General features: G+C 42.3%; 1 protein-coding gene across 10 annotated transcripts in view; it reads right to left on the minus strand.

Annotated features, from left to right (window-relative positions):
• Svil (supervillin) overlaps nt 1-18,947 on the minus strand; it is a 232,250-nt gene that overhangs the window by 16,813 nt on the left and 196,490 nt on the right. For all 10 annotated transcript variants that reach the window (XM_071599931.1, XM_071599930.1, XM_071599932.1 and 7 more), the window contains 11 exons: nt 15,879-15,968; nt 15,703-15,789; nt 14,133-14,310; nt 11,946-12,118; nt 10,153-10,308; nt 8,765-8,901; nt 8,158-8,305; nt 7,885-8,030; nt 6,476-6,651; nt 4,203-4,347; nt 3,534-3,810 (listed from right to left, as the gene is read on the minus strand). In XM_071599931.1, the coding sequence (XP_071456032.1) occupies nt 3,534-3,810; nt 4,203-4,347; nt 6,476-6,651; nt 7,885-8,030; nt 8,158-8,305; nt 8,765-8,901; nt 10,153-10,308; nt 11,946-12,118; nt 14,133-14,310; nt 15,703-15,789; nt 15,879-15,968 (1,713 nt within the window). The remainder of the gene's footprint in view (nt 1-3,533; nt 3,811-4,202; nt 4,348-6,475; nt 6,652-7,884; nt 8,031-8,157; nt 8,306-8,764; nt 8,902-10,152; nt 10,309-11,945; nt 12,119-14,132; nt 14,311-15,702; nt 15,790-15,878; nt 15,969-18,947) is intronic.

Consider the following 18,947-nt stretch of genomic DNA (forward strand, 5'->3'; position numbering starts at 1 on the left):
GAGGTCAAGGACTAAATTTATCTGATTTTTGGCTCTTTGTTTAGCAAAGTCCTCTATGCAGGTTTCATATATGATTGTAATAATTTCTTAAAGTATTTTGACTAAACACAGCCTTTGGCACCATCGCCTTTGGATCCCAACTGATCAAGTTTGTGTAGTTTTAAGTGGGCAATGTGAATTAGGAATCATCAATGAATAGCTTATAAATACCCACAATTAATCTGGAAGCCATGCAGTTGGAATTTCTGCTCATTTAGATAGCAACAAAACTTTGCCTTTCATTAGTAATCTCATTTTTCAAAGTAATGAAAAATCATTGTGTCAACTGGAAAGAGATGCTTAAACAGACCATAATGGTTTATATATACCTTGGACTCTGTTAGTACTCATTGTGTAAATATACATTCACACTGAAATAACCTAGTATTCTAAAACAGACACAGGTGCATATGCCTAAAACAGAACTGGATTTCCTTAAAGATATTTGATAAAACCGACATTGCACTGATTTTCCTCAATATACCCAAATTTAGTTCTATACAAATAAATTTGTAATATATTTTACAGGTTAGTAATGTAAAGGTTAAGTTTCTATTATTAAGAGCCTCTGGATTATAATCTTAACAGCTTGATCAGATGCCTCATTTAGTGTTGAAGCTTGGCATGTGCATGTTATCCCAGCAGCTTGGGAGGCTGAGGCAGGAGGATCACAAATTCAAATACAGCCTCAGCAACTTAGCAAGGCCCTAAGCAACGTAGCGAGGCCCTAAGCAACTTAGTGAGACTCTGTCTCAAAATAAACAATAAAAGGGGTAAGGGTGTGGCTCAGTGGTTAGGCACTCCTGGGTTTAATCTCTGTACCCCCGCCCCCCAAAGAGTGTTGCTATATTACATCATCAAAGCACTTTCAAGAACAATTTTGTGGCTAGCAACTGTGTTTGGGAATCGCAGAAAACTGAGGTGTGAAGAACTAACTGCTCTGATCAAGTAGTCTTGCACCAGAATCCCATTTATTGACCACTTATGAACGGAAACTCATCTATATCACTCTCTAGAGCAGCCCGATCCTGTGTTTCTGGGCTCCTCGAGCAGAGTCTCCTGATCCTGCAGGGACATGAGCCATTCCCTATAGCCTACTCTGCAGGTGTTCACTTGGGGCCATGCACACTGGCCAACATCCTTCAAGGGGATGACTGTGCTGCCTTTATAGCTTTCTGCTCATCCTGTCCTGGAAGAACACCCAAACCCAAGTTCAGCCTAGTTTGCAGGTGCAGCAGCCCTGGTGGGGTATGAATGATGGGCGTGCTGGAATAGCAGTCACCTGCGGCCAGTGCCTCTGTGATGGCTACAGAGCCACTGTCAATACCTTCGGACTGTGCTTCTCTGCTCCCAGAGGGTTGCTCGGGAGTCTGGATGCTCCTTGCTCTAACTTAATTCTCTGTAGCTGGAGGTTTTCAAAGTTGCAGCTGTGCTCATAAAGATGCTAGGGAGCTGGCTGTGAGACACACATTAGGTTTACTGAGAAGAAATACAGAAAGAGATGGCCTGGGTCAAAGTCAAATTATTATTTCCTAAGGGCCTCCAAGAAAATCATCTGTGAAGGTCTTGGAAAGCTTAGGTTGATTTTCTTTTTAATTAATTCACTTCAGTATCGCTTTCGCATTAATTTCTAGTACTTCTTGCTCATAACTAACAGCTAAGGTTCTAAACATCAGATTGTGTTTTCCCTTTGTTGCATATAATCAAACTTGCAGTTTCCTTCCTGCATTTTGGTACCTACAGGTGCCTTTAAAGTTTGTTTCTTAAAGGCCCCAGTCCCACAGTTCTACAGGTTAGCAGACCTCACCCCTCTAGCACACACTAAAGTCCCTGCTATTGTCTTCATTGCCATCAGCAGCACAGATTAGTATTTCAATCTGCCACCTACACATTACATTGAGGGGCTTAGGTCCACTTTAGTGACTCCTTGGGAACTGCTTTTTTTGGGGGGTAGCTGCATATTATTTTGTGTTTAAATGGAACTAAGTGATGCGTGTTCTCTGTACCTACAGTATGAACATGTGTCAGGCACGGTGCTAAACATCACAGATATCAGACTATAATGTTCTGTGAGTTAAGTTCCATATTTCCTAATCCCAGGTGAGAAAATCAAGGCTCAGACAGGTTCCATCATTTTCCCTATCATGCACAGCTGGGAAGCAAGGGCTGGAGCTTCTGGTTCTCGGGCCACATGATTCTGGTGCCTATAGACTCTCCTCCAATGAAGCAGCCTTGTTGGGAAAGAGGAGCAGTTCAGACAGCTCTAAGGAATGAGTTAGACGAGGAGCACCTCTCCCATTGGGATTCTTGCTCAACACCCCACTACTACCTGGAAGGAAAGCCAGAGCTGCCTGGAGAGGGCTGTTTAGAAAGCCCCAGAAGTCTAAGAAAAGGAGTAACTGTCAAGTAGCGTTTGATGTTTGGTTCTGTTTGAATGTCAAGGACTAAACATAAAACACAATTGGGTGTTGAGTCAGCTCTGCTGCTAGGTCAACCCCGGCCTTCTCAGGGTCTGGTGACTAGGTCCGTTGGTTCTTCCTTATGCCAAACTCCTGTCTCCTCATATCTGACCAAGGCCCAGACTCTGACTCCCTCCTGCAGGGAGAGTGGGGACACACCCCACTTGGCTTTGAAAAAAGCCCAGCCTGGACTTCAGTGTCCAGCTCTGCTCTCTACTGGTGGTGCTGTCCTGTTCCTCATCTGAGAAATCAGCTGTGAGGTCAGGGTAGGCCCCCAGCATCATGCCTAGGGCATGGGGGGAGCTCTAGGCCCACAGCCTGCTCTGCCCTGCCTACTGCTCACTGCCACCTGCCAGTGATGCCCACTGTGGGCTGCCCAGGTCTTGGTTTGCTGTTTTTTTTCTATCTGCTGACAGATCAATGGCCAAGCAGTCAGCTCTCAGCTCTCCTCATACACCCCACAGACACAGGACACAGGACCTCCCACTCCCACCCAGGCCATGCCCTCTGAGCAAAGCATCCAACTGAATGTATTGCTACAGGGACCATGAAGATCTCTGACTGCCTTTATAGCAGATCCCTATGGCACTCTTAGGGCTCCAAGCAGATCCCTATGGCACTCTTAGGGTTCCAAGCCTCAGAGGAAAAGAAACTTGTCATTTTTTTGGGTGGTGCTGGGGATGGGAACCCAGAGCCTCATGCCAGGTATAACCTCAGTGCTCCCCACACTCTAAAAAATAAATCTTGTATGTGTGTATTCACTAGCAATGGCACATCACCATTTGGTTCCGATTTACATCACCCAGATGTGATCTATTTAATGTACTTAAGCAGCACACAGCCACGTGGTAAAGGAAGCAAGTCATGACTTTCCTAGAAGACCCTGGGGGTGGGGGCAGGGAGTCCTTAAAGCCTATCAGTGGATCCCTGTGTGCACTGAAGCAGCTGAGGACACCCAGGTGCGTGCAGGGCGCCCCACTCCACACAGTGCGACTCCTGCCTCTCTTTGTGAAGGGAACGGAGGCGCTCACTAACCTGTGGTGCTCACCATGTACTTCCACTTGACCACATAGGCGTCACCTTCATGGAACTGCCCGATGCTCTGCCGGGGGAGCCTGCTGTAGTCGAATTCTAGGATATGCCAGACATCCACGGAGATGCTGGCAATCTCAAAGTGCCTTCTGTCGTCCCCTTCCACCAGGCCGTAGCCACGGCCAATGTTCACCCCATCCAGGATGGTGCCGGCTGTCATCTGGGGCACTGCCACCATCCGCGTGACATCATATGGCCTGATGTCAGTCCTAGGGTCTTCCTACATGGGGGTATAAAAATGTTTGTCCAGTTACTTGTGATCCTATAGTCATACTCAATGATGTTGCAACTCTATTTTTTTTTTTTTTTTAACAGTGCTGGGATGGAACCCAAGACCTTGCAAATGCTAGGCAAGAGTTCGACCACTGGGGTAGGTCCCTGGCCCTACTTCAACTGCTAATGGGACCATGTGAAAGTGCAGCTTTCCCATGATTTTCAGGAATTTTGGCTGCATTTAGGGGAAGGATTCTGGGAGACCTGAACCCATCACAACAGACTTTAACTAGAAATCATTTTGATGTTCTCTTAGTGGCCCCTGCAAAGTCTTTTGGTGTCAAGGCCACTTGTGTGAGGACCCTAGTTAAGCCCTTTGAGGACTGATCCCTGGAATACCTTCTGCTGGACAAGATCCCCAGCGCACTTCTCAGTAGGTCTCTTCAGTTCAGTCCAATCGAGAAATTTCTCTTTGAACAAAATAGTTTCATTGTGTTCAGTAAGTCTCCCAAATATTGCCCAATCAGGCCGCCCCTGTCCTTTCCTGCAGGGTGGAGTGGACAAGAAAAGAACTCGGATTCAGCGATGCTAAACAAAGGAAAGCAAACATGGCTACTGAAAACCAAAATCAAAATACATGAGTGGTAGATAGAAGGAATGATTCATTTTTAATCATTTTACCAAATAGGTGATCTGGTATTATTTTAGCCTGGTGCGTAGCAAGGCTTTGTGTCTGGAGCTGAACATCAGTGGCAGACAGGAAAGACACAAGGACAGGAAAGAGCACAGCTCACCCAGGAGGATTTGTGTACTTTCGGGATTTTAGGATTTGACACTGTACCAGAGAACACAGGTAAATTAGAAAAAGGCAGAGCTTGGAGCAAATAGATGCTTTATAGGGTACAGCAGAGAGAAGAATGGGTAGGTATTTCTTCTCCCTCCAAACCAACCTTTGACTGTGAATTGAGACCAAGATGCTGTTATCCCATCAAACCAATCAGCTGTATTTTCTGTGTCCTACTGTGCACTGTTTCCAACATTTCCCATTTTGTCCCTTAATTTTTTCACTGGTACGTTGTAATTATACATAATAGTGGGATTCACTGTGGCACATTCATACATGCACATAATGTAATTTGGTCAATTTCATTCCCCAATAACTCCCCTCTCTCCCCGTCCGCCACTTCCCTTCCTTTAATCTATTAGTCTCCCTTCCATTTTCAAGAGACTTTTTTGTTGTGTGTGTGTTTTTTTTTCTTTCTCTCTAGCTACCACATATGAGAGAAATCATGACCCTTGACTTTCTGAGTCTGGCTGATTTCACTTAACAGCTCTGGGCAAACGTGGGAGCAGGGGCTAGTGGGTTTCTCTACCTCCTTCCTGACTTGCATGTTTGCCCAGGGCTGAGACATCACACTTGGAGGGTTTTAGCCTCCTTGTTTGTACAGCAGGGCTGGGTTTGCAATCTTGTCTGTACCTCAAAATCCCTGGGAAGCTTTTAAGCCATACTGACACAGAAGCCCCATCCCTCAGGAGCTAAAGACTCCTCTCAGGGACTGGGCCTGGCATGTGCTTTTTTAAAAAGGTTCTTTCAGTGATTCTGTTGCAGAGATGCTGGAAACCAGTGAATGAGATGCTGAGTAATTCATGTTCATATTTGTGAACATGGCACTTTAAAATATAAATTGACCATCATGTAGATTCTATGCTTCATAATTATTTTTTCTTTAAGATAGAATAAAATTAGATAAAATAATATAGGCTTCATCTGAGTTCTTAACACTGGTTGTTATAGTACTAATATTAAATGGCCATTTGCTAAAGAATGACTTAAAAAATTTTTACTACATTCATATAATTTAAAAGTGTTTAATTATAGAAAGAAACTGATAATAAATCAATAATTTTAAAGCATGAAACAAGGTAAGAAGGTTGAAATTTATATATTATTCTATGTTGTTTGGTGGCATATTCATTTCTAATTTATTACTATGTAGCACAAATATTTTAAATCATTTTCTAGGGGTCTGGTAGTTTAAAAAACCAATCTTGTGCATGTAAGAATTCTTATTTTTCATGATGTTATTTCTTAGAGTTTGCGCATACTCTGAATTTACCAAAACAACTTTCAAAGGTCTAACGCTCTACAGGGAATATTAAAATTACAATTATTATTTCAATACCAAATTCTTGTCCTTCTCTTCACCCCAAAAGGCAAAAGGCACAAACATACTGCAAAATGACAAATAACTCTTGGGACTCAAACACTATGCTCAGAAGATAGGAATCAGAAGGAACAAGTAGCTTTGCACCTTCAGATCTATGGCAGAATTGCAGATTCTGGGAAGCTTTTCAGATTAGCAGGAAATTTGTTTAAACAACTGCTACTCGTCTGCTGTAACAGTACCTGGAATGCTACAGGGGAAAACTATTTGTCTACTTCAAAAACTTAAATGCAATACAAACAACTTCCTTAAAATCCATATTTCTCTATTAGTTAGGTAAAAGCTAAAGAAATGTTTGTTTTGTGAATATATATTCACAGTCCAGGGCATGCAATCACTCATGAGAACTGAAACCTTTATGAAAAGAATGACAGCTAGGTGACCGTGAACTGAGCCTGCACAGGGATTCTGCTCACTCTACACGCTGCACGTGGACCGCGGGAATACCTGGGAATAAGTGGATTGCATTCTCCAGGATCCAGTGGATTGATGTCACAATTCTCATAGTCGAAGGTTCCATTCCACAAGTGCTTTGCCAGCTGAAATGCTATTTTGCGCTGTGCTAAGGTGACTTCTTTCCCATGCCACACGTAAACTTCACTACCAAAGTCAAACACCAGGACCTGGGGAAATGGCACAAAAGAACTTGTTCACTTCAAGGATATGCTCCAGCTGAGTCAGGTCTCCGAAGACAGTGAGTCAAACGGGTGATGATAAAGCCTAACGGGCAACCCATATAACTCAAGAAGGTCAAAAGATCTGACCAGCTGGCACTGCCCTGCCAAGCCAGCCTCTGGCCCTGGGGTTGGCGGGGCGGTGGCGGGGGTATAATTTCCTCCTGTTGTTCTAAATGCCCAAGTTAATGACTCCTCCTCTGAACTCTCAAACCACTTAAGATGTCCGATTCATAAAGGAGTTATTTGAGTATGCTCTTTTATCTTCTTTCCTTTCTCCCCCTCCCTTTGTTTCTCCCTCCCTCCCTTGTTCACTCATTTGCTTCATTCAGGCCAGATACTGATGACCCAATGAAGTCTTCTCTCTCACCTACAATCCAACATCCTTAAGGGCAGAGATCATGTCATATTTACGGTAGGGGCTTCCTCTGAGTGTTTGCTGAACAAATACACAAATGTTATGTCATTTCTCCTTTCCATGCCTGTAACTGTGTACAACTTTTTCTTCTGAGAAGATTCTCCCTTCATTTCCAGTCATCCAAACTCTACTTTAAACTCTAAACTAGGATCAGATTCTTTAAAATGTTATTCCTCATTTTTTATTTTTCTGTGACTTGTTTTACTCCCACTTTCATGCCCATACATATCATCTACTCAACTCAGCTTTGGATTCTAATCTTTCTAATGTGCTGCTGAAACCCAATGAAATTAAAGGTCCTTTTGTATCTTCTGCTTTTTTCTCAATACCTAGAATATTTATTGGTTTTAGAAATGTATGTAATGAATAAATACTTACTGGTGTGAGTGGGGAAAAAATCACATTACCTCGCAGATCCACAAATTAAATATATATCAATATATTATTCCTGGAACTTAAGGACTAAAAAATGTTTTATTTAATCTTTATACAAAATTCAAGAGACAGGGCTAAGCAATGCTTCCATTTGCCTAAAATATAAAAGCCTTCAATGATCCATGCCATTTTGGCACATTATTCTGAATTCTGTATTAGTATTGCAGATGGCAGTAATGGTTTAAAATTCCAAATAAATATCCTCTAAAGAGCTGCTGTGTTTGACAACCGGCACTAACTCTAGCTAACCTTTCCTGGGCACTTCCTGACTCTATTGTGGGGCAGCCCTGTGCAGAGTGCCCTAGGTGTGCTCTTATTGAAGACTGTACCTCTTTTTGTTGAAGAAGGGAGCACTTTGGGATTTTCCCCCAGTAGTTGTCATCAGGAACAAGTTTGTCATCCATCAAACGGTAAATACAGTTTGTTTCTATAATGGCTGTCTCATACAGCTCATCTTCTTTAGGGTCTCCGGCACCTTTGGGGTGGGAACAATAGGAGAGCACCATATTTTACATCGAAAAGTTGCTGCTTTAGAAGAATAAACTCAGGAGAAAAAAGGAAATTCAAGTTTTATCAATTTCTGAAGTACAGTCCGTTCTTACACTGGTAACTGGTTTGGCCACCTAGGAGCTTCCAGAAGTCTTTGGCTGCGTGAGTGTGTGTATTAATTCCTTCTTCTAAGGTTTGGATGTATGTAGCTCTACAACCAAGTTCCCTCTTTGTCTGAATTAAAGTTGCGAGTTCTGAAGCCTAAACAAAAAGAGAAACATAATTACCTGGCTAGAAAAATCTGTGGCTGGATGGAGAGGCACACAGCAGGAGTTCTCAATCTTTAATATTCAACAGGATGCTTTTGAAAACTACCTTTTCCTTGGGCTTTATTGTTTTTGAGATTCTCATTCAAAAGGCCTGTGGCAGAACTTCCTAAGGGTCTGGGATAAAGGGCTTTAAATTGGTACTAGTTCCTTTTAAACACAGGAATAGGAATAAATCCAGGACTTTAAAACTGGAGGCAGAGGCCACAGTCCTTCTGGAAAATCCTACTTCAGCCCTCACAAAAGCTCCTTTGAGAGACACTCAAGAGGACATACTACCTGTCCCTTCTCACTGAAATGAAACACCCACCATTTGGATCTAGCGGGTGGGAGAACATTCCATCTGTGTGTAAAGGAGGCGTTAACTAAAGCATTTTATCATGCAGACACCTACCTTTGCCTTCTCGATGACGTTGGCGAACTCTCCCACCCATAGGAAGCAGAACTGGGGAGAGAGCAGAAGGAAGCAGTCCCCACTGTTGAGTGACGAGGCGCGAGGTTCTACCAGCCTTGTCTGAACATGTCTTCTTCCTGGACAGGAGGCCCAGAGTCACTGCTTGCCCACACCAGACTGGGGTGAGGACACACCCACGGCTCAAGCATCACTGCCACAAACTACCAAGTGTAAGAACTCTTGTCTACTAAATGACCTCCTCTAACCCTGGATGGCATGGAGAGGAATTTAAAAGGGCCAACAGGAAGACAGCATTCAATGAATTCCCCTAGCTTGCCCAAATGTCACCAAGCTTCCTAGGACCTTTGTCCGTGTCTTTGTATAGTATGTGCGCGGATGTATTAAGGTCCCCTCCTCCAGTGAAATTGGGAAACGTGCTCCTTCTCCTCTTCTTCCCTCTCCTAGAGCTTTCCACCCAGCCCACCTCCTACCCTTGGTATCTCTGGCTGTGTTCCAGGGAAGGGCAGGCCTTTCTATAGGATCTCTTTCCTGTGGAGTTTTCAACACCTTTTCCTGCATGACTGATTGATTTCAAGCTATCCACAATCACACACATGGCGTGGTCTCTAGGTTAGACCACAGGAACAGAGACTGGCTATTGGAGCTGGTCACCAGTTTTTTAAATACACTAAAAAGGACGGTGGTTTTGCAGATGCACATAGGAAACCCAGGGGAAGGTGGGTGATAGCTCATCCATCCTTCTCGCAATGATCCATCTACAGGGGTTACCACGAGGAGGCAGCAAAGCCTCTCTCCTCCTAGCCCAGGGCTTCCCTGTGGTCTTCTGAGTCTCTCACTGGCTGTGGATAAAAAAGGCAGGAGAGTGAAATCAGCTCTGCCTCATTTGCTTCTGCTTTCACTTGATTCCTGCCCTAGTAATGTGCTCTCCTCCTTCTGGCCTGCATGGGTCCTTAGCTCAGTGAGGAGAACCGAACAGAGGGTGGACTTAGGGCACATCTGGTGGCTACATGGCAGTATTAGGGCATGGGCCATGGTGCCAGGGTGCCAGAGAAAGCAGAAGCAAAAGCAAAGAGATGCAGGAAGAGGAAGAATCTCCACTGATTCCACTCCAGCTCTGCCACTCAGTAGCAGCTGTGACCTTCGGCACGTTACCAGCCTCTCAGCCCCCATGGGCACAGAATGCCCACATTATGGGATTCTGTGACACTGAAGTGAGAGGAGGTAGCAGACGATTTGGTCCACGGTAGAGTCTCAGAACACACACAGGCCCTTCCCCTCACAGGTGACAAAGGGAGCAGTCAGGACCAGACAGAAACTACTGGTCAGTGTGGGTAAGCATGTCATTTCTCTGTGTGGCTCAGCGGTACCTTTGATCTGTAACAACATCAGCTTCTTATAGGGCACCGCGCTGTTGTTAGAATTCTGCTCCGTCAGGTTGACGTTCCGCAGGATGACGCTGCTGAAGTTCTCCTTACTGGCTAAGCCGGCCAGAGTAGCCTCAGTGAAGTTGGAGTTGGAGGACACTGGGCGGGTCAAAGACGGAAAGTAGCACAGAGGGAAGCAAGACGTTCAGATAAGGTGACAATGTTCACAAATCAGAAATTATTCCTGACTCACTACTTTTGTCTTTGAAAATTTATCTGACAGGGACACATGATCTAGTTTGATTATCTATGCAATTCAATGCTCAATCACTATGTAAAGAACTAAATATGGAATGTAAGAATATGGTATAAAAGAATAAACTGCTTATTGACAAGTGTCACACCTCACTATGCAGAGGGACAAATGAGTGGCAATGAGGACCAGCCACTTTGTTATAAAAGTAGGTACTGGACTCATTTGTTCCAGTTCCATTGAAAGCTGTTATAATTCCTAATAACTGGTAGATGCTGGATATATTCCCATGGAAGACTGTTGATGGCTTTCACCAAATGTCTTGATATGCAGAAAAGTCAACACTCTATAAGGGAGCATTTGGTTCTAACCTTTCTCTGGAGGCAGTGATCAACTAGATGATCTTGAGGTCCTCTGCTCTGTAATTATAAGATACTAGACCAACAAATATGTGTGGATCAAATGGTCTTCATAAAGCCATTCTCTGAGCCCCATAAAAATGGAGGTAGTAGAAAAAGTATGTAAAATATGTGAAAATAAATCTTGATTTCTCCAATTCATTGCTTTAAAAAATGTATATGCTGAGCTGGGTATGATGGTGCACGTCTGTAATCCCAGCAGCTTGGCAGGCTGAGGCAGGAGGAAAGCGAGTTCAAGGCCAGCCTCAGCAATTTATCGAGGCCCTAAGCAACTCAGAGAGACCCTGTCTCTAAATAAAATATTCAGAAAAGGACTGGGGATTGTTGCTCAGTGGTTAAGCATCCCTGAGTTCAATCCTCAGTAATAAAAACCAACCAACCAACCAAACAAAAAACATATGCTGAAGCAAAATTCAGAAAATTATTTCACTGGGATTACAATCTAATGCTAAAGAAATATAACTTGATACTTCATAATTCCTTAGTGTTATAATGAAAAAACTCACCTACTTCATCTAAATACTATATTTCTAAGAAAAACTTGAGGAAATTGGTTCATGAATGCTACAGGGAAATAAAAAAATGTAGTGAGAATATTCAAAATATCAAGATTATGCCTGCCATTACCTTCACCATGAAAGTCACTACTTCAGAGCAATGAAATCCCACATTAAAGGGCAGATAACAGCAGAGACTCTTGGTGTGAAGTGGAGGCAGCAGTCCACAGCTCACTCTCCACTGGTGACCCTCCCACACAAGTAACCCCTATCTCAACTCCGGCAGCCTGAGGGGCCTCTGTCAAGGACAAAAGGAAAGCATTGCTTTGTGTGTTAATTAATAATATATATTCACCTAGAATTAGGAAAAACAGTAGCTTGGGATGTTTTCCCATAAGAGATCAAATAAATAGTGTGCCCCTAAAAGTGGAGAATTATTGTGTTGAGACTCTCTCTATGGGACTGAAAATGAATGGGCAGAAAACCTTTTCCTCCAACTTCTTGAGACAAAACTCAAGAATAATTTGAATTACCCATACTTAATTGGTGTCCTTTGAGCACCTTTAAACAGGAAATGATTAAATGATACCCAGGTCCCAGAGCGGTGTGGTGGTGCCCAATACCCACTCTTTTCTACTTTCATCCGCTTTGACTCCATGAAGGCGACGTTCAGCCTCTGCTCAGTGTACTCCTGCAGGAGATCCTCTCTCGCTGCCAGCATTTTCAGGGGGTTCTTGGAAGCCTGGACTCGGCGTTTGGGTCTCACAGCACGCTTGTGCTCAGCCACGGAGGACGTCAACCTGTGGGGCCAAGACAGCTGCTTCTTAGTCTGTAATATCGGCCACACCGGGTTGTGTTTCTTGTATCTGCAGCAATGGGCTCCACAGTTATAAATCTTTCATTATACTCTTACAGCTCCGCCCACTACCACTCCCCTGATGTGTATTCACAGAACCCTGGAGGGTCCAGCCCGAGTTCAAGATCCTGGACAATCCCAGAAGCCCCGCCCACTCATGTGCCCTGCAGGGTCTCCCCGGGCTTCACTCGGTAGCTCACTCCATCACTTAGGCAGCTCTGAAGTTAGGGTTCTCCTTCTCATGCCCATGTCCTGATTCTCTCTTCGGAATTATACACCCCGGTCTACCTTTGCATTACCTGCAGACAACCATTACTCGGCCACTCAATCCTCTTTGCTCCAGACTAAAGTTTCTCTTTACAAAATAGCTTTTCAGTTCACTCACCATCCCTCTGTGGCTAGCTTCTGTGGGAGCCACTGGCCCCTAGAGAAAAATAGCCCCAATTCCGAAAAGTGTATTGAAATAAAATAGGCCTGAAAAATCATCTGTGGCATGTCCCCGCACTTTCACAAATCTGTGGGCTAACGCCCAGCCTGGGAGGTGGTGGTCTGGTTATATGATGTCCCAGCAGAGTCTCACCGCTACACTCAAATTCCAAGTGCATGGGTCCCTGTGCCTGAAATTCTTTCTTATAATACCACTGCCTCTCTGTGTATAAATAGAAATGTTTGAATTATATTTATAAAAATTTAAACAATGACGATTGGGTGAAGGTTGAGAAATGGCTAGATAACCATGTATACAAATACCCCAAATATTATTTTAAGGTGGAAAATGGCAAACTGCTTATTTTTTAAGGTAGGAAATATAAATGTGCAAATAGAAACAAACTGAACATAGGCAAAAAAAATGTATCAGGAGTGGCGTACAGAAAAACTTAGTGACTACACAGATTTCCAGAAGAGATGTGATGGGGTTGCTGTACTGTAGCCCAGCCCAGCAGGGCTCCGGGCTTCTGCTAACAGCATCTGGGTTTTCCCTAGGGACAACCACCTCACCCCACCCCTACCCTGGCTCTGAGGAGCTCTAGAACTGGCTCTGACCAATCAGCATCTCTTTGGCTGTGATGAAGGCATTAGGGATGGACTTGGGATCCAATGAAAACTAAACCTGGAACTTCTGCTGGAATAACTGGGAAAAAAAGCTGCCTGTGTTGGCTTGGCCAAAGAAGTGACCTGTAAATCCAGAGGTTGGGGTGGCCACCTTCCATCCCCTGGTTACAGCTCTGCCAAGAGTGGAACAGCTCAGGGGAGAACAGCTATGGGAGGGACTGCGTTCTGAGGGGCCTCCTAACTTTAGGTCACGCCTGGACTTTCCAGTATGTGAAAGTAAATCTCTCTGCGCCTTTCTTTTGCTGAAGTCAGTCTGACTTAGGTGATTTTCTGGCAATTGCAACTGATGGAATCCTAATTTCAAAATAACTTTTCTTGAGTGGTTTAGTCATGTTTTCATGTGAATAAATGTCTCTGTAGATCACTGAGAAAACCCTAAGATCTATTGGTTTTATATGTTATTGGAAGATAGGTCATATTCTTCCTCTGATATTCTAGTCAGTTGTGCTAATCTGAGCTCATATCATCCATATATTTTTTTCAGTGACGAATAGGTATCCAATATGTCAAAAGAGAGAGGTATAGAAATATCTGCTAAGTTATGTTAAACTAAAAAAAACTGCAAAATAATATTGAAGTGATGTGAAAAAGTCCACTAACACCTCTCTAATGGCATAGGGCAAACATCTGTGGTACACGTGGTCTGTCCAAACACACATCTGGTCCAGAGCATGCCTGTTTTATTGGCCGGCAGCACGATGCACCTGGCTCTAGAGAAACACTGTGGCTGTAATGACTTCAGAGAAGATAACACGGTGACAACATTCCCCTGTGAAAGGACTGTGTGGACGCAGGGGAAGGACACCCTTGCCAGTGGAGGGGAGACGGAGATGGAAATAACTCACTTGGGTGCAAAAGGATCAAAAATAACATCAAAGTCCTCCTGCAGCTCCACAGGACTTTTTGGTGTATTACAATCCACGCTGCGGTAAAATTTGGCAAAGGTTTCATCATCATCCAACTTCATCACCTCCTTAACAGATTTACGGGTGACGGTGAGAATTGTTTCCTGCATCCCACCAACTATCAATAAATAAGCAAATAAAAAAATATGAGTTTGGTCAAAACAGTTGCTCTGTCAAAAACTTACAGTATTTCAAAATGTATCTCCCTCCCCCAAGTTCCAGGAGTGGAGAAAACAGGATAGTGATGCATGTGATCCTCAGAGTGCTTGCTGGGCCCTTACCTGACTTCTCCCGTAAGGACTTCCCACCTACACAAAACTGGCACAGTGCAACGGTGGGAGGGAGGACGCTGAACTTGTGGCACACAAGCCCATTGAGCATTTTTGATCCTGACCTCTTTCTGTTGGTGGGACAACTAATCCCAGCCTAATTCCATATTAGGAATCAGCAAACTTTCTGCAAAGGACCAGCGGTAAATATTTTAGCCTTTGCCTGGGGACTGACATGGCCTATGTTACATCTACTCAGTTCTGCCCTGATAGTGCCAAAGGGGTTCCTGACAATAAGGGTCACAAATGGACACAGCTATGTTCCAATAAAACTTTATTTATAAAAACAGGTGAAGAGCTTGATTTGGCCATGATAACCATTGGCTGATCCTCAGGCTAGATTACTGTTACCTGTATTCAATAAACATTTCACTGTTAGGATTCCTTGCTTAGCCAGTTTAGTTAGTGTATTAAACTTTCATGTCTTCAGTTTATAATGGTTGTTTGTAATATTTTCAAGCTTTTAGAGGTATTGTCAAAAGCATTGGCCTCCCAGTGACTGGAGTTGATAAGTTGCAAGTACTAGACATGCTTTATCAAGTGATAAAAGGCTATTTTTGCATATTCTTTTTTTGGGACTTTCATTGACTTTTGTATTGAAATATTTTTGGGACTTTCATTGACTTTTGTATTGAAATATTTATTTAAATATCTATTCGCTAGGATTTTCTTTTAGAAATCCTATGTGATTATAGGAAAGAATATGAGCTTTTAACCAATTAGAAATTAATATACGCAATTTAAAGTTTACCCAAGATCATGTTGATTTTGCATAGGTATATCAATATGAATTCAGGGTTAAAAGTAAAATTATTGAGTTCACAATTCTGACTGGATACATGCCAAGGTTTAGATTCAGAAAAAAAAATATATTATTGGGTGTCCCCAATTTAATACATGATCAGGGGAATCACAGCTTGATAATCGAATTGGTCTTGATCAAATTTCAGTTTTTGAATGATAACAAGGATAATGCTTACAATATGAATTAGTAAAGCTATACTAGAAAGAAGACAATTTATTTGAGGTGAAAAAGCAAACAATTAAGATTTAGAGATTTTAAGAGAGAAGCAGGTTGTTAAGGTTTTCTTAGTAACTCATTAAAAATACAAATCTTGATGTGCTATAAGGATTTAAGCCAAAGCCTCCCAACTCCCTCCTGGCTTCTTTCTGGTATGTACCTTTGTTATTCAGCCGCCTTAGAAAGGTTTCCAGCTTGTCCAACTTCAAGTCCGATTCCAACTGCATATCTGGTCTGGCTTCAATATCTAAGCACGTAGAAACCATCAGTGAGAAAGTGTCATGAGGACTCTTCTGATCAGAAACTCAAGACATACTGGGCACCTTGGTGGCTTACCTTCTTGGGGTTTGGTAACTGGTGTAGTACCCCTTGATTTATTGCAAATAGGGGACGCTACTGGAGTTATGGCCGTAGGTGATGCTAAACCTGCAGAACAAACGATGGAGCGATTTAGCCTCTTAAAATTACTTCTCTAAATTCTGTGACTCTGATGCATCTCCATGAGTCCCAGCATAAATTGTACAACTTATAATAATCCATGTCCATGCATCCATGTGTACATACATGCACATACATTGGGCAGGTACCATGACCATGCAGGACAAATGCAACTATAGAGAAAGTTTTATTACGTCTAAGAACTAAGTAGCCAGCAAGCTGATATTTCAAAATGAACAGTGAAGATGTAACAAAACATGTTGATGCCAAAAATGGAATAAAAGAGTGTACAAGGCAGAATATGCTTGAACAAATGGAATTATGGGTTCTGAAGGCCATTTTGGAGTGACAGGGGCCACTGAAGAGAAAGCGTATTTGCATTATCTTCCACGGAGGAGACTGAGAATAAATTGTGTCACACTAGCCAGCAAGTGGTTCCAGAACTGGAGTTTTCCTCCAGGCTGAGGGGAGGCAGGAACAGTCTACCCTTGTGGATATTCCACAGTAAGTCACCTAGAGTGCTGACCAGTCAGAAGAGAGACATGGAGAATATGCATTTAAACTGATGTTGGAGGGCCATTCCCAGCTCAGATGTGGCTGGAAACTGGAAACGGGCTTTCTCATATTATTGATTGAGAAGCAGGTGGGTAATCTTTAAAAGCGCATATTTCAGCATCAAAGAAGATATCTTTCTGGAACCAGAAAACTTGATAAAGAGAAAACAAGTATTTTTTTTTCTAACCTAAGTAGAAAGAACTGAGAAAGGAAGTAATTAGTGCATTTATAAGGAAAAAATGAGATGTTAATGTTCTTTGCATTCTTTCATAACAAATGTGAAATCTTTGGATGACCTTGCCCCTTTATGCATCCCCTGAAAACAACCGGAGGATACTGTAAATCACTATCACTTACAAGCCAAGTGAATGACTCTGCTCCTTCCTCCTGTCAGCTGGAAAAGTACTATAGCATAAAAAAATTTAAGGCAAAACACCAAGAAGTGGCTTACGACTTAAGTTTAGGTAAGATTCTGAAAACACTTCTCAATATATACATATATTTTCATATATATTTGTGAATATATGTACATATATTTAAAAATTTGTTTAAATTGCCAGACCTGCAAAGGGTTTATATCAGTGAGAAAGTAGACTTTCTTGAAAATTTCTGCCAAAATGGGGCATAAAATCATTAACTACTGAAAGGATGCTTAAAAGATGTTAGAAGAATTCATTAGCGCAGAGGTCATTAACTCTAAAGCTAAAGTAGCCTGCAAAATCTTCCCTTTCTACTGTCTGGGCACCAGGCAAATCCCTCTGCTATGGCGCCCCCTGCTGCCCATTGGGTGCTAGTGCACAAAAGGGCTACCAGGCTCTCCCAGCTAGGGATAAGGATTTTGTTCTAAGGAAGCAGGGTATATATATTTAAATGACAAAATGTTAAAACAAACTGAAGCCCTCCCTCATACATCTTTTTAATTAATTCTAGAAGCAATATGCAAGTGACCTTTGTAAACATTTTCACATCTCTTATTCAAAGGCATGCGTTGAGTACCCTTTTTCCAGGATGATCCTAGACTACTACAGAAACCTGTGGGGAGCTGGTTGTTACATGGAACCTAGGGCTATGCACAGGGAGAAGGTCCCCCCACCCATTTTTTATTGGTTCATTATAGTTGTGCACAATGATGGGATTTGCTCTTACATGTTTGTACATGCAGACAATATAATAATATGACAGTATAATTTGGCCAATATTGCTCCTCAGTCATTAAATACCTTTTCCCTTCCTTTCTCCCTCACTCTCTTTCACCTTCTACTACAAGAGAGAAGGTTCTAATGAGGTAAGGGGTACCAAGAGCTTTCCAGGGTGAGATCATGCCTTGCTGACAGGTGGTAACTCCTGGTTGGTTGCTGCAGGTACCATTAGAATTTATGAGTTGGGAAGTCTCTGTGGTTGTCTTATAAGGGGATATTTTATTCTGTAGTGATATAAACTGGATGCCATATTATTGTAAATCAAAAAGTGCTAGTGATTATAATGGTTGAGGGCTGTGGACATAGCTCAGAGATCTTGCCTTGCATATGCAAGGCCATTGGTCCCCAGGAACTCAAAAAAAAAAAAAAAAAAAGCTAATGGTTAAAGTGAAACCAGTAGATTGTAACAAATATTAGAAAAAAATAGGATATAGTTTTTTTTTCATTTCATTAGATTAAAAATGTAAGAAAATTATTTATTGAATAAATCATATGTGTTTTAAGTAAATATCCCAGATTTATTCAGGAAAATGGGAAAGCAAACTCATCTACTGAGGAATAGGAACTATTCATTATTCAAACCTGCATAAGAGTAAATCTATTTCCTCTGACATCAATGTAAACAAGGACACAGGGACAAAGTTATTTGGTAAGAAGAGCCTACTTAAAAATAAAATATGATTCTTAAGATGGGAGAGGGAAAAAGAAACCAAAGAAAAAAGTCATTGGGATAGATCTGGAGCTAGAAGTTGAAGACTTGAGCTGTGTTTCAAGTTCTCAGCTCCAGTTATATTTAATCAATGACCACCCAAGGGTCTGCTTTTGTCACCCAAGGGTCTGCTTTTGTTAAATGAAGGGACGGGCTCATACTAAAATAGTTTAAATATGATTATACAGTCCTGTGATTTGATGAAAAAATAGTCAAATACTACCTCATTCTGCAAGAGTGAATTATCTTCTGTTGTCCTTTGACAATTCTAGGATTAAGTAAGAATAGATTTGCTAGAAAGGACTCTTCACTAAGATTCGAGTTAATCACAATCAGGGTTATTGCTCCCTCCCTTGCTCCCTTTTTCCTGCAAACATTTATTATGTCTACAGTGAGTCAGGATTTCTATTCATCAGAGTGAGGCTCCCTAAAGCAAAACCTACAAAGTTGCCCAAAACACTAATGTTAAGACTAAGTGAATGTTAAAACTTTTACCGTTAACTC

This window comes from Marmota flaviventris, chromosome 12, assembly GCF_047511675.1.
Source record: "Marmota flaviventris isolate mMarFla1 chromosome 12, mMarFla1.hap1, whole genome shotgun sequence".
Taxonomy (NCBI): Eukaryota; Metazoa; Chordata; class Mammalia; order Rodentia; family Sciuridae; genus Marmota; species Marmota flaviventris.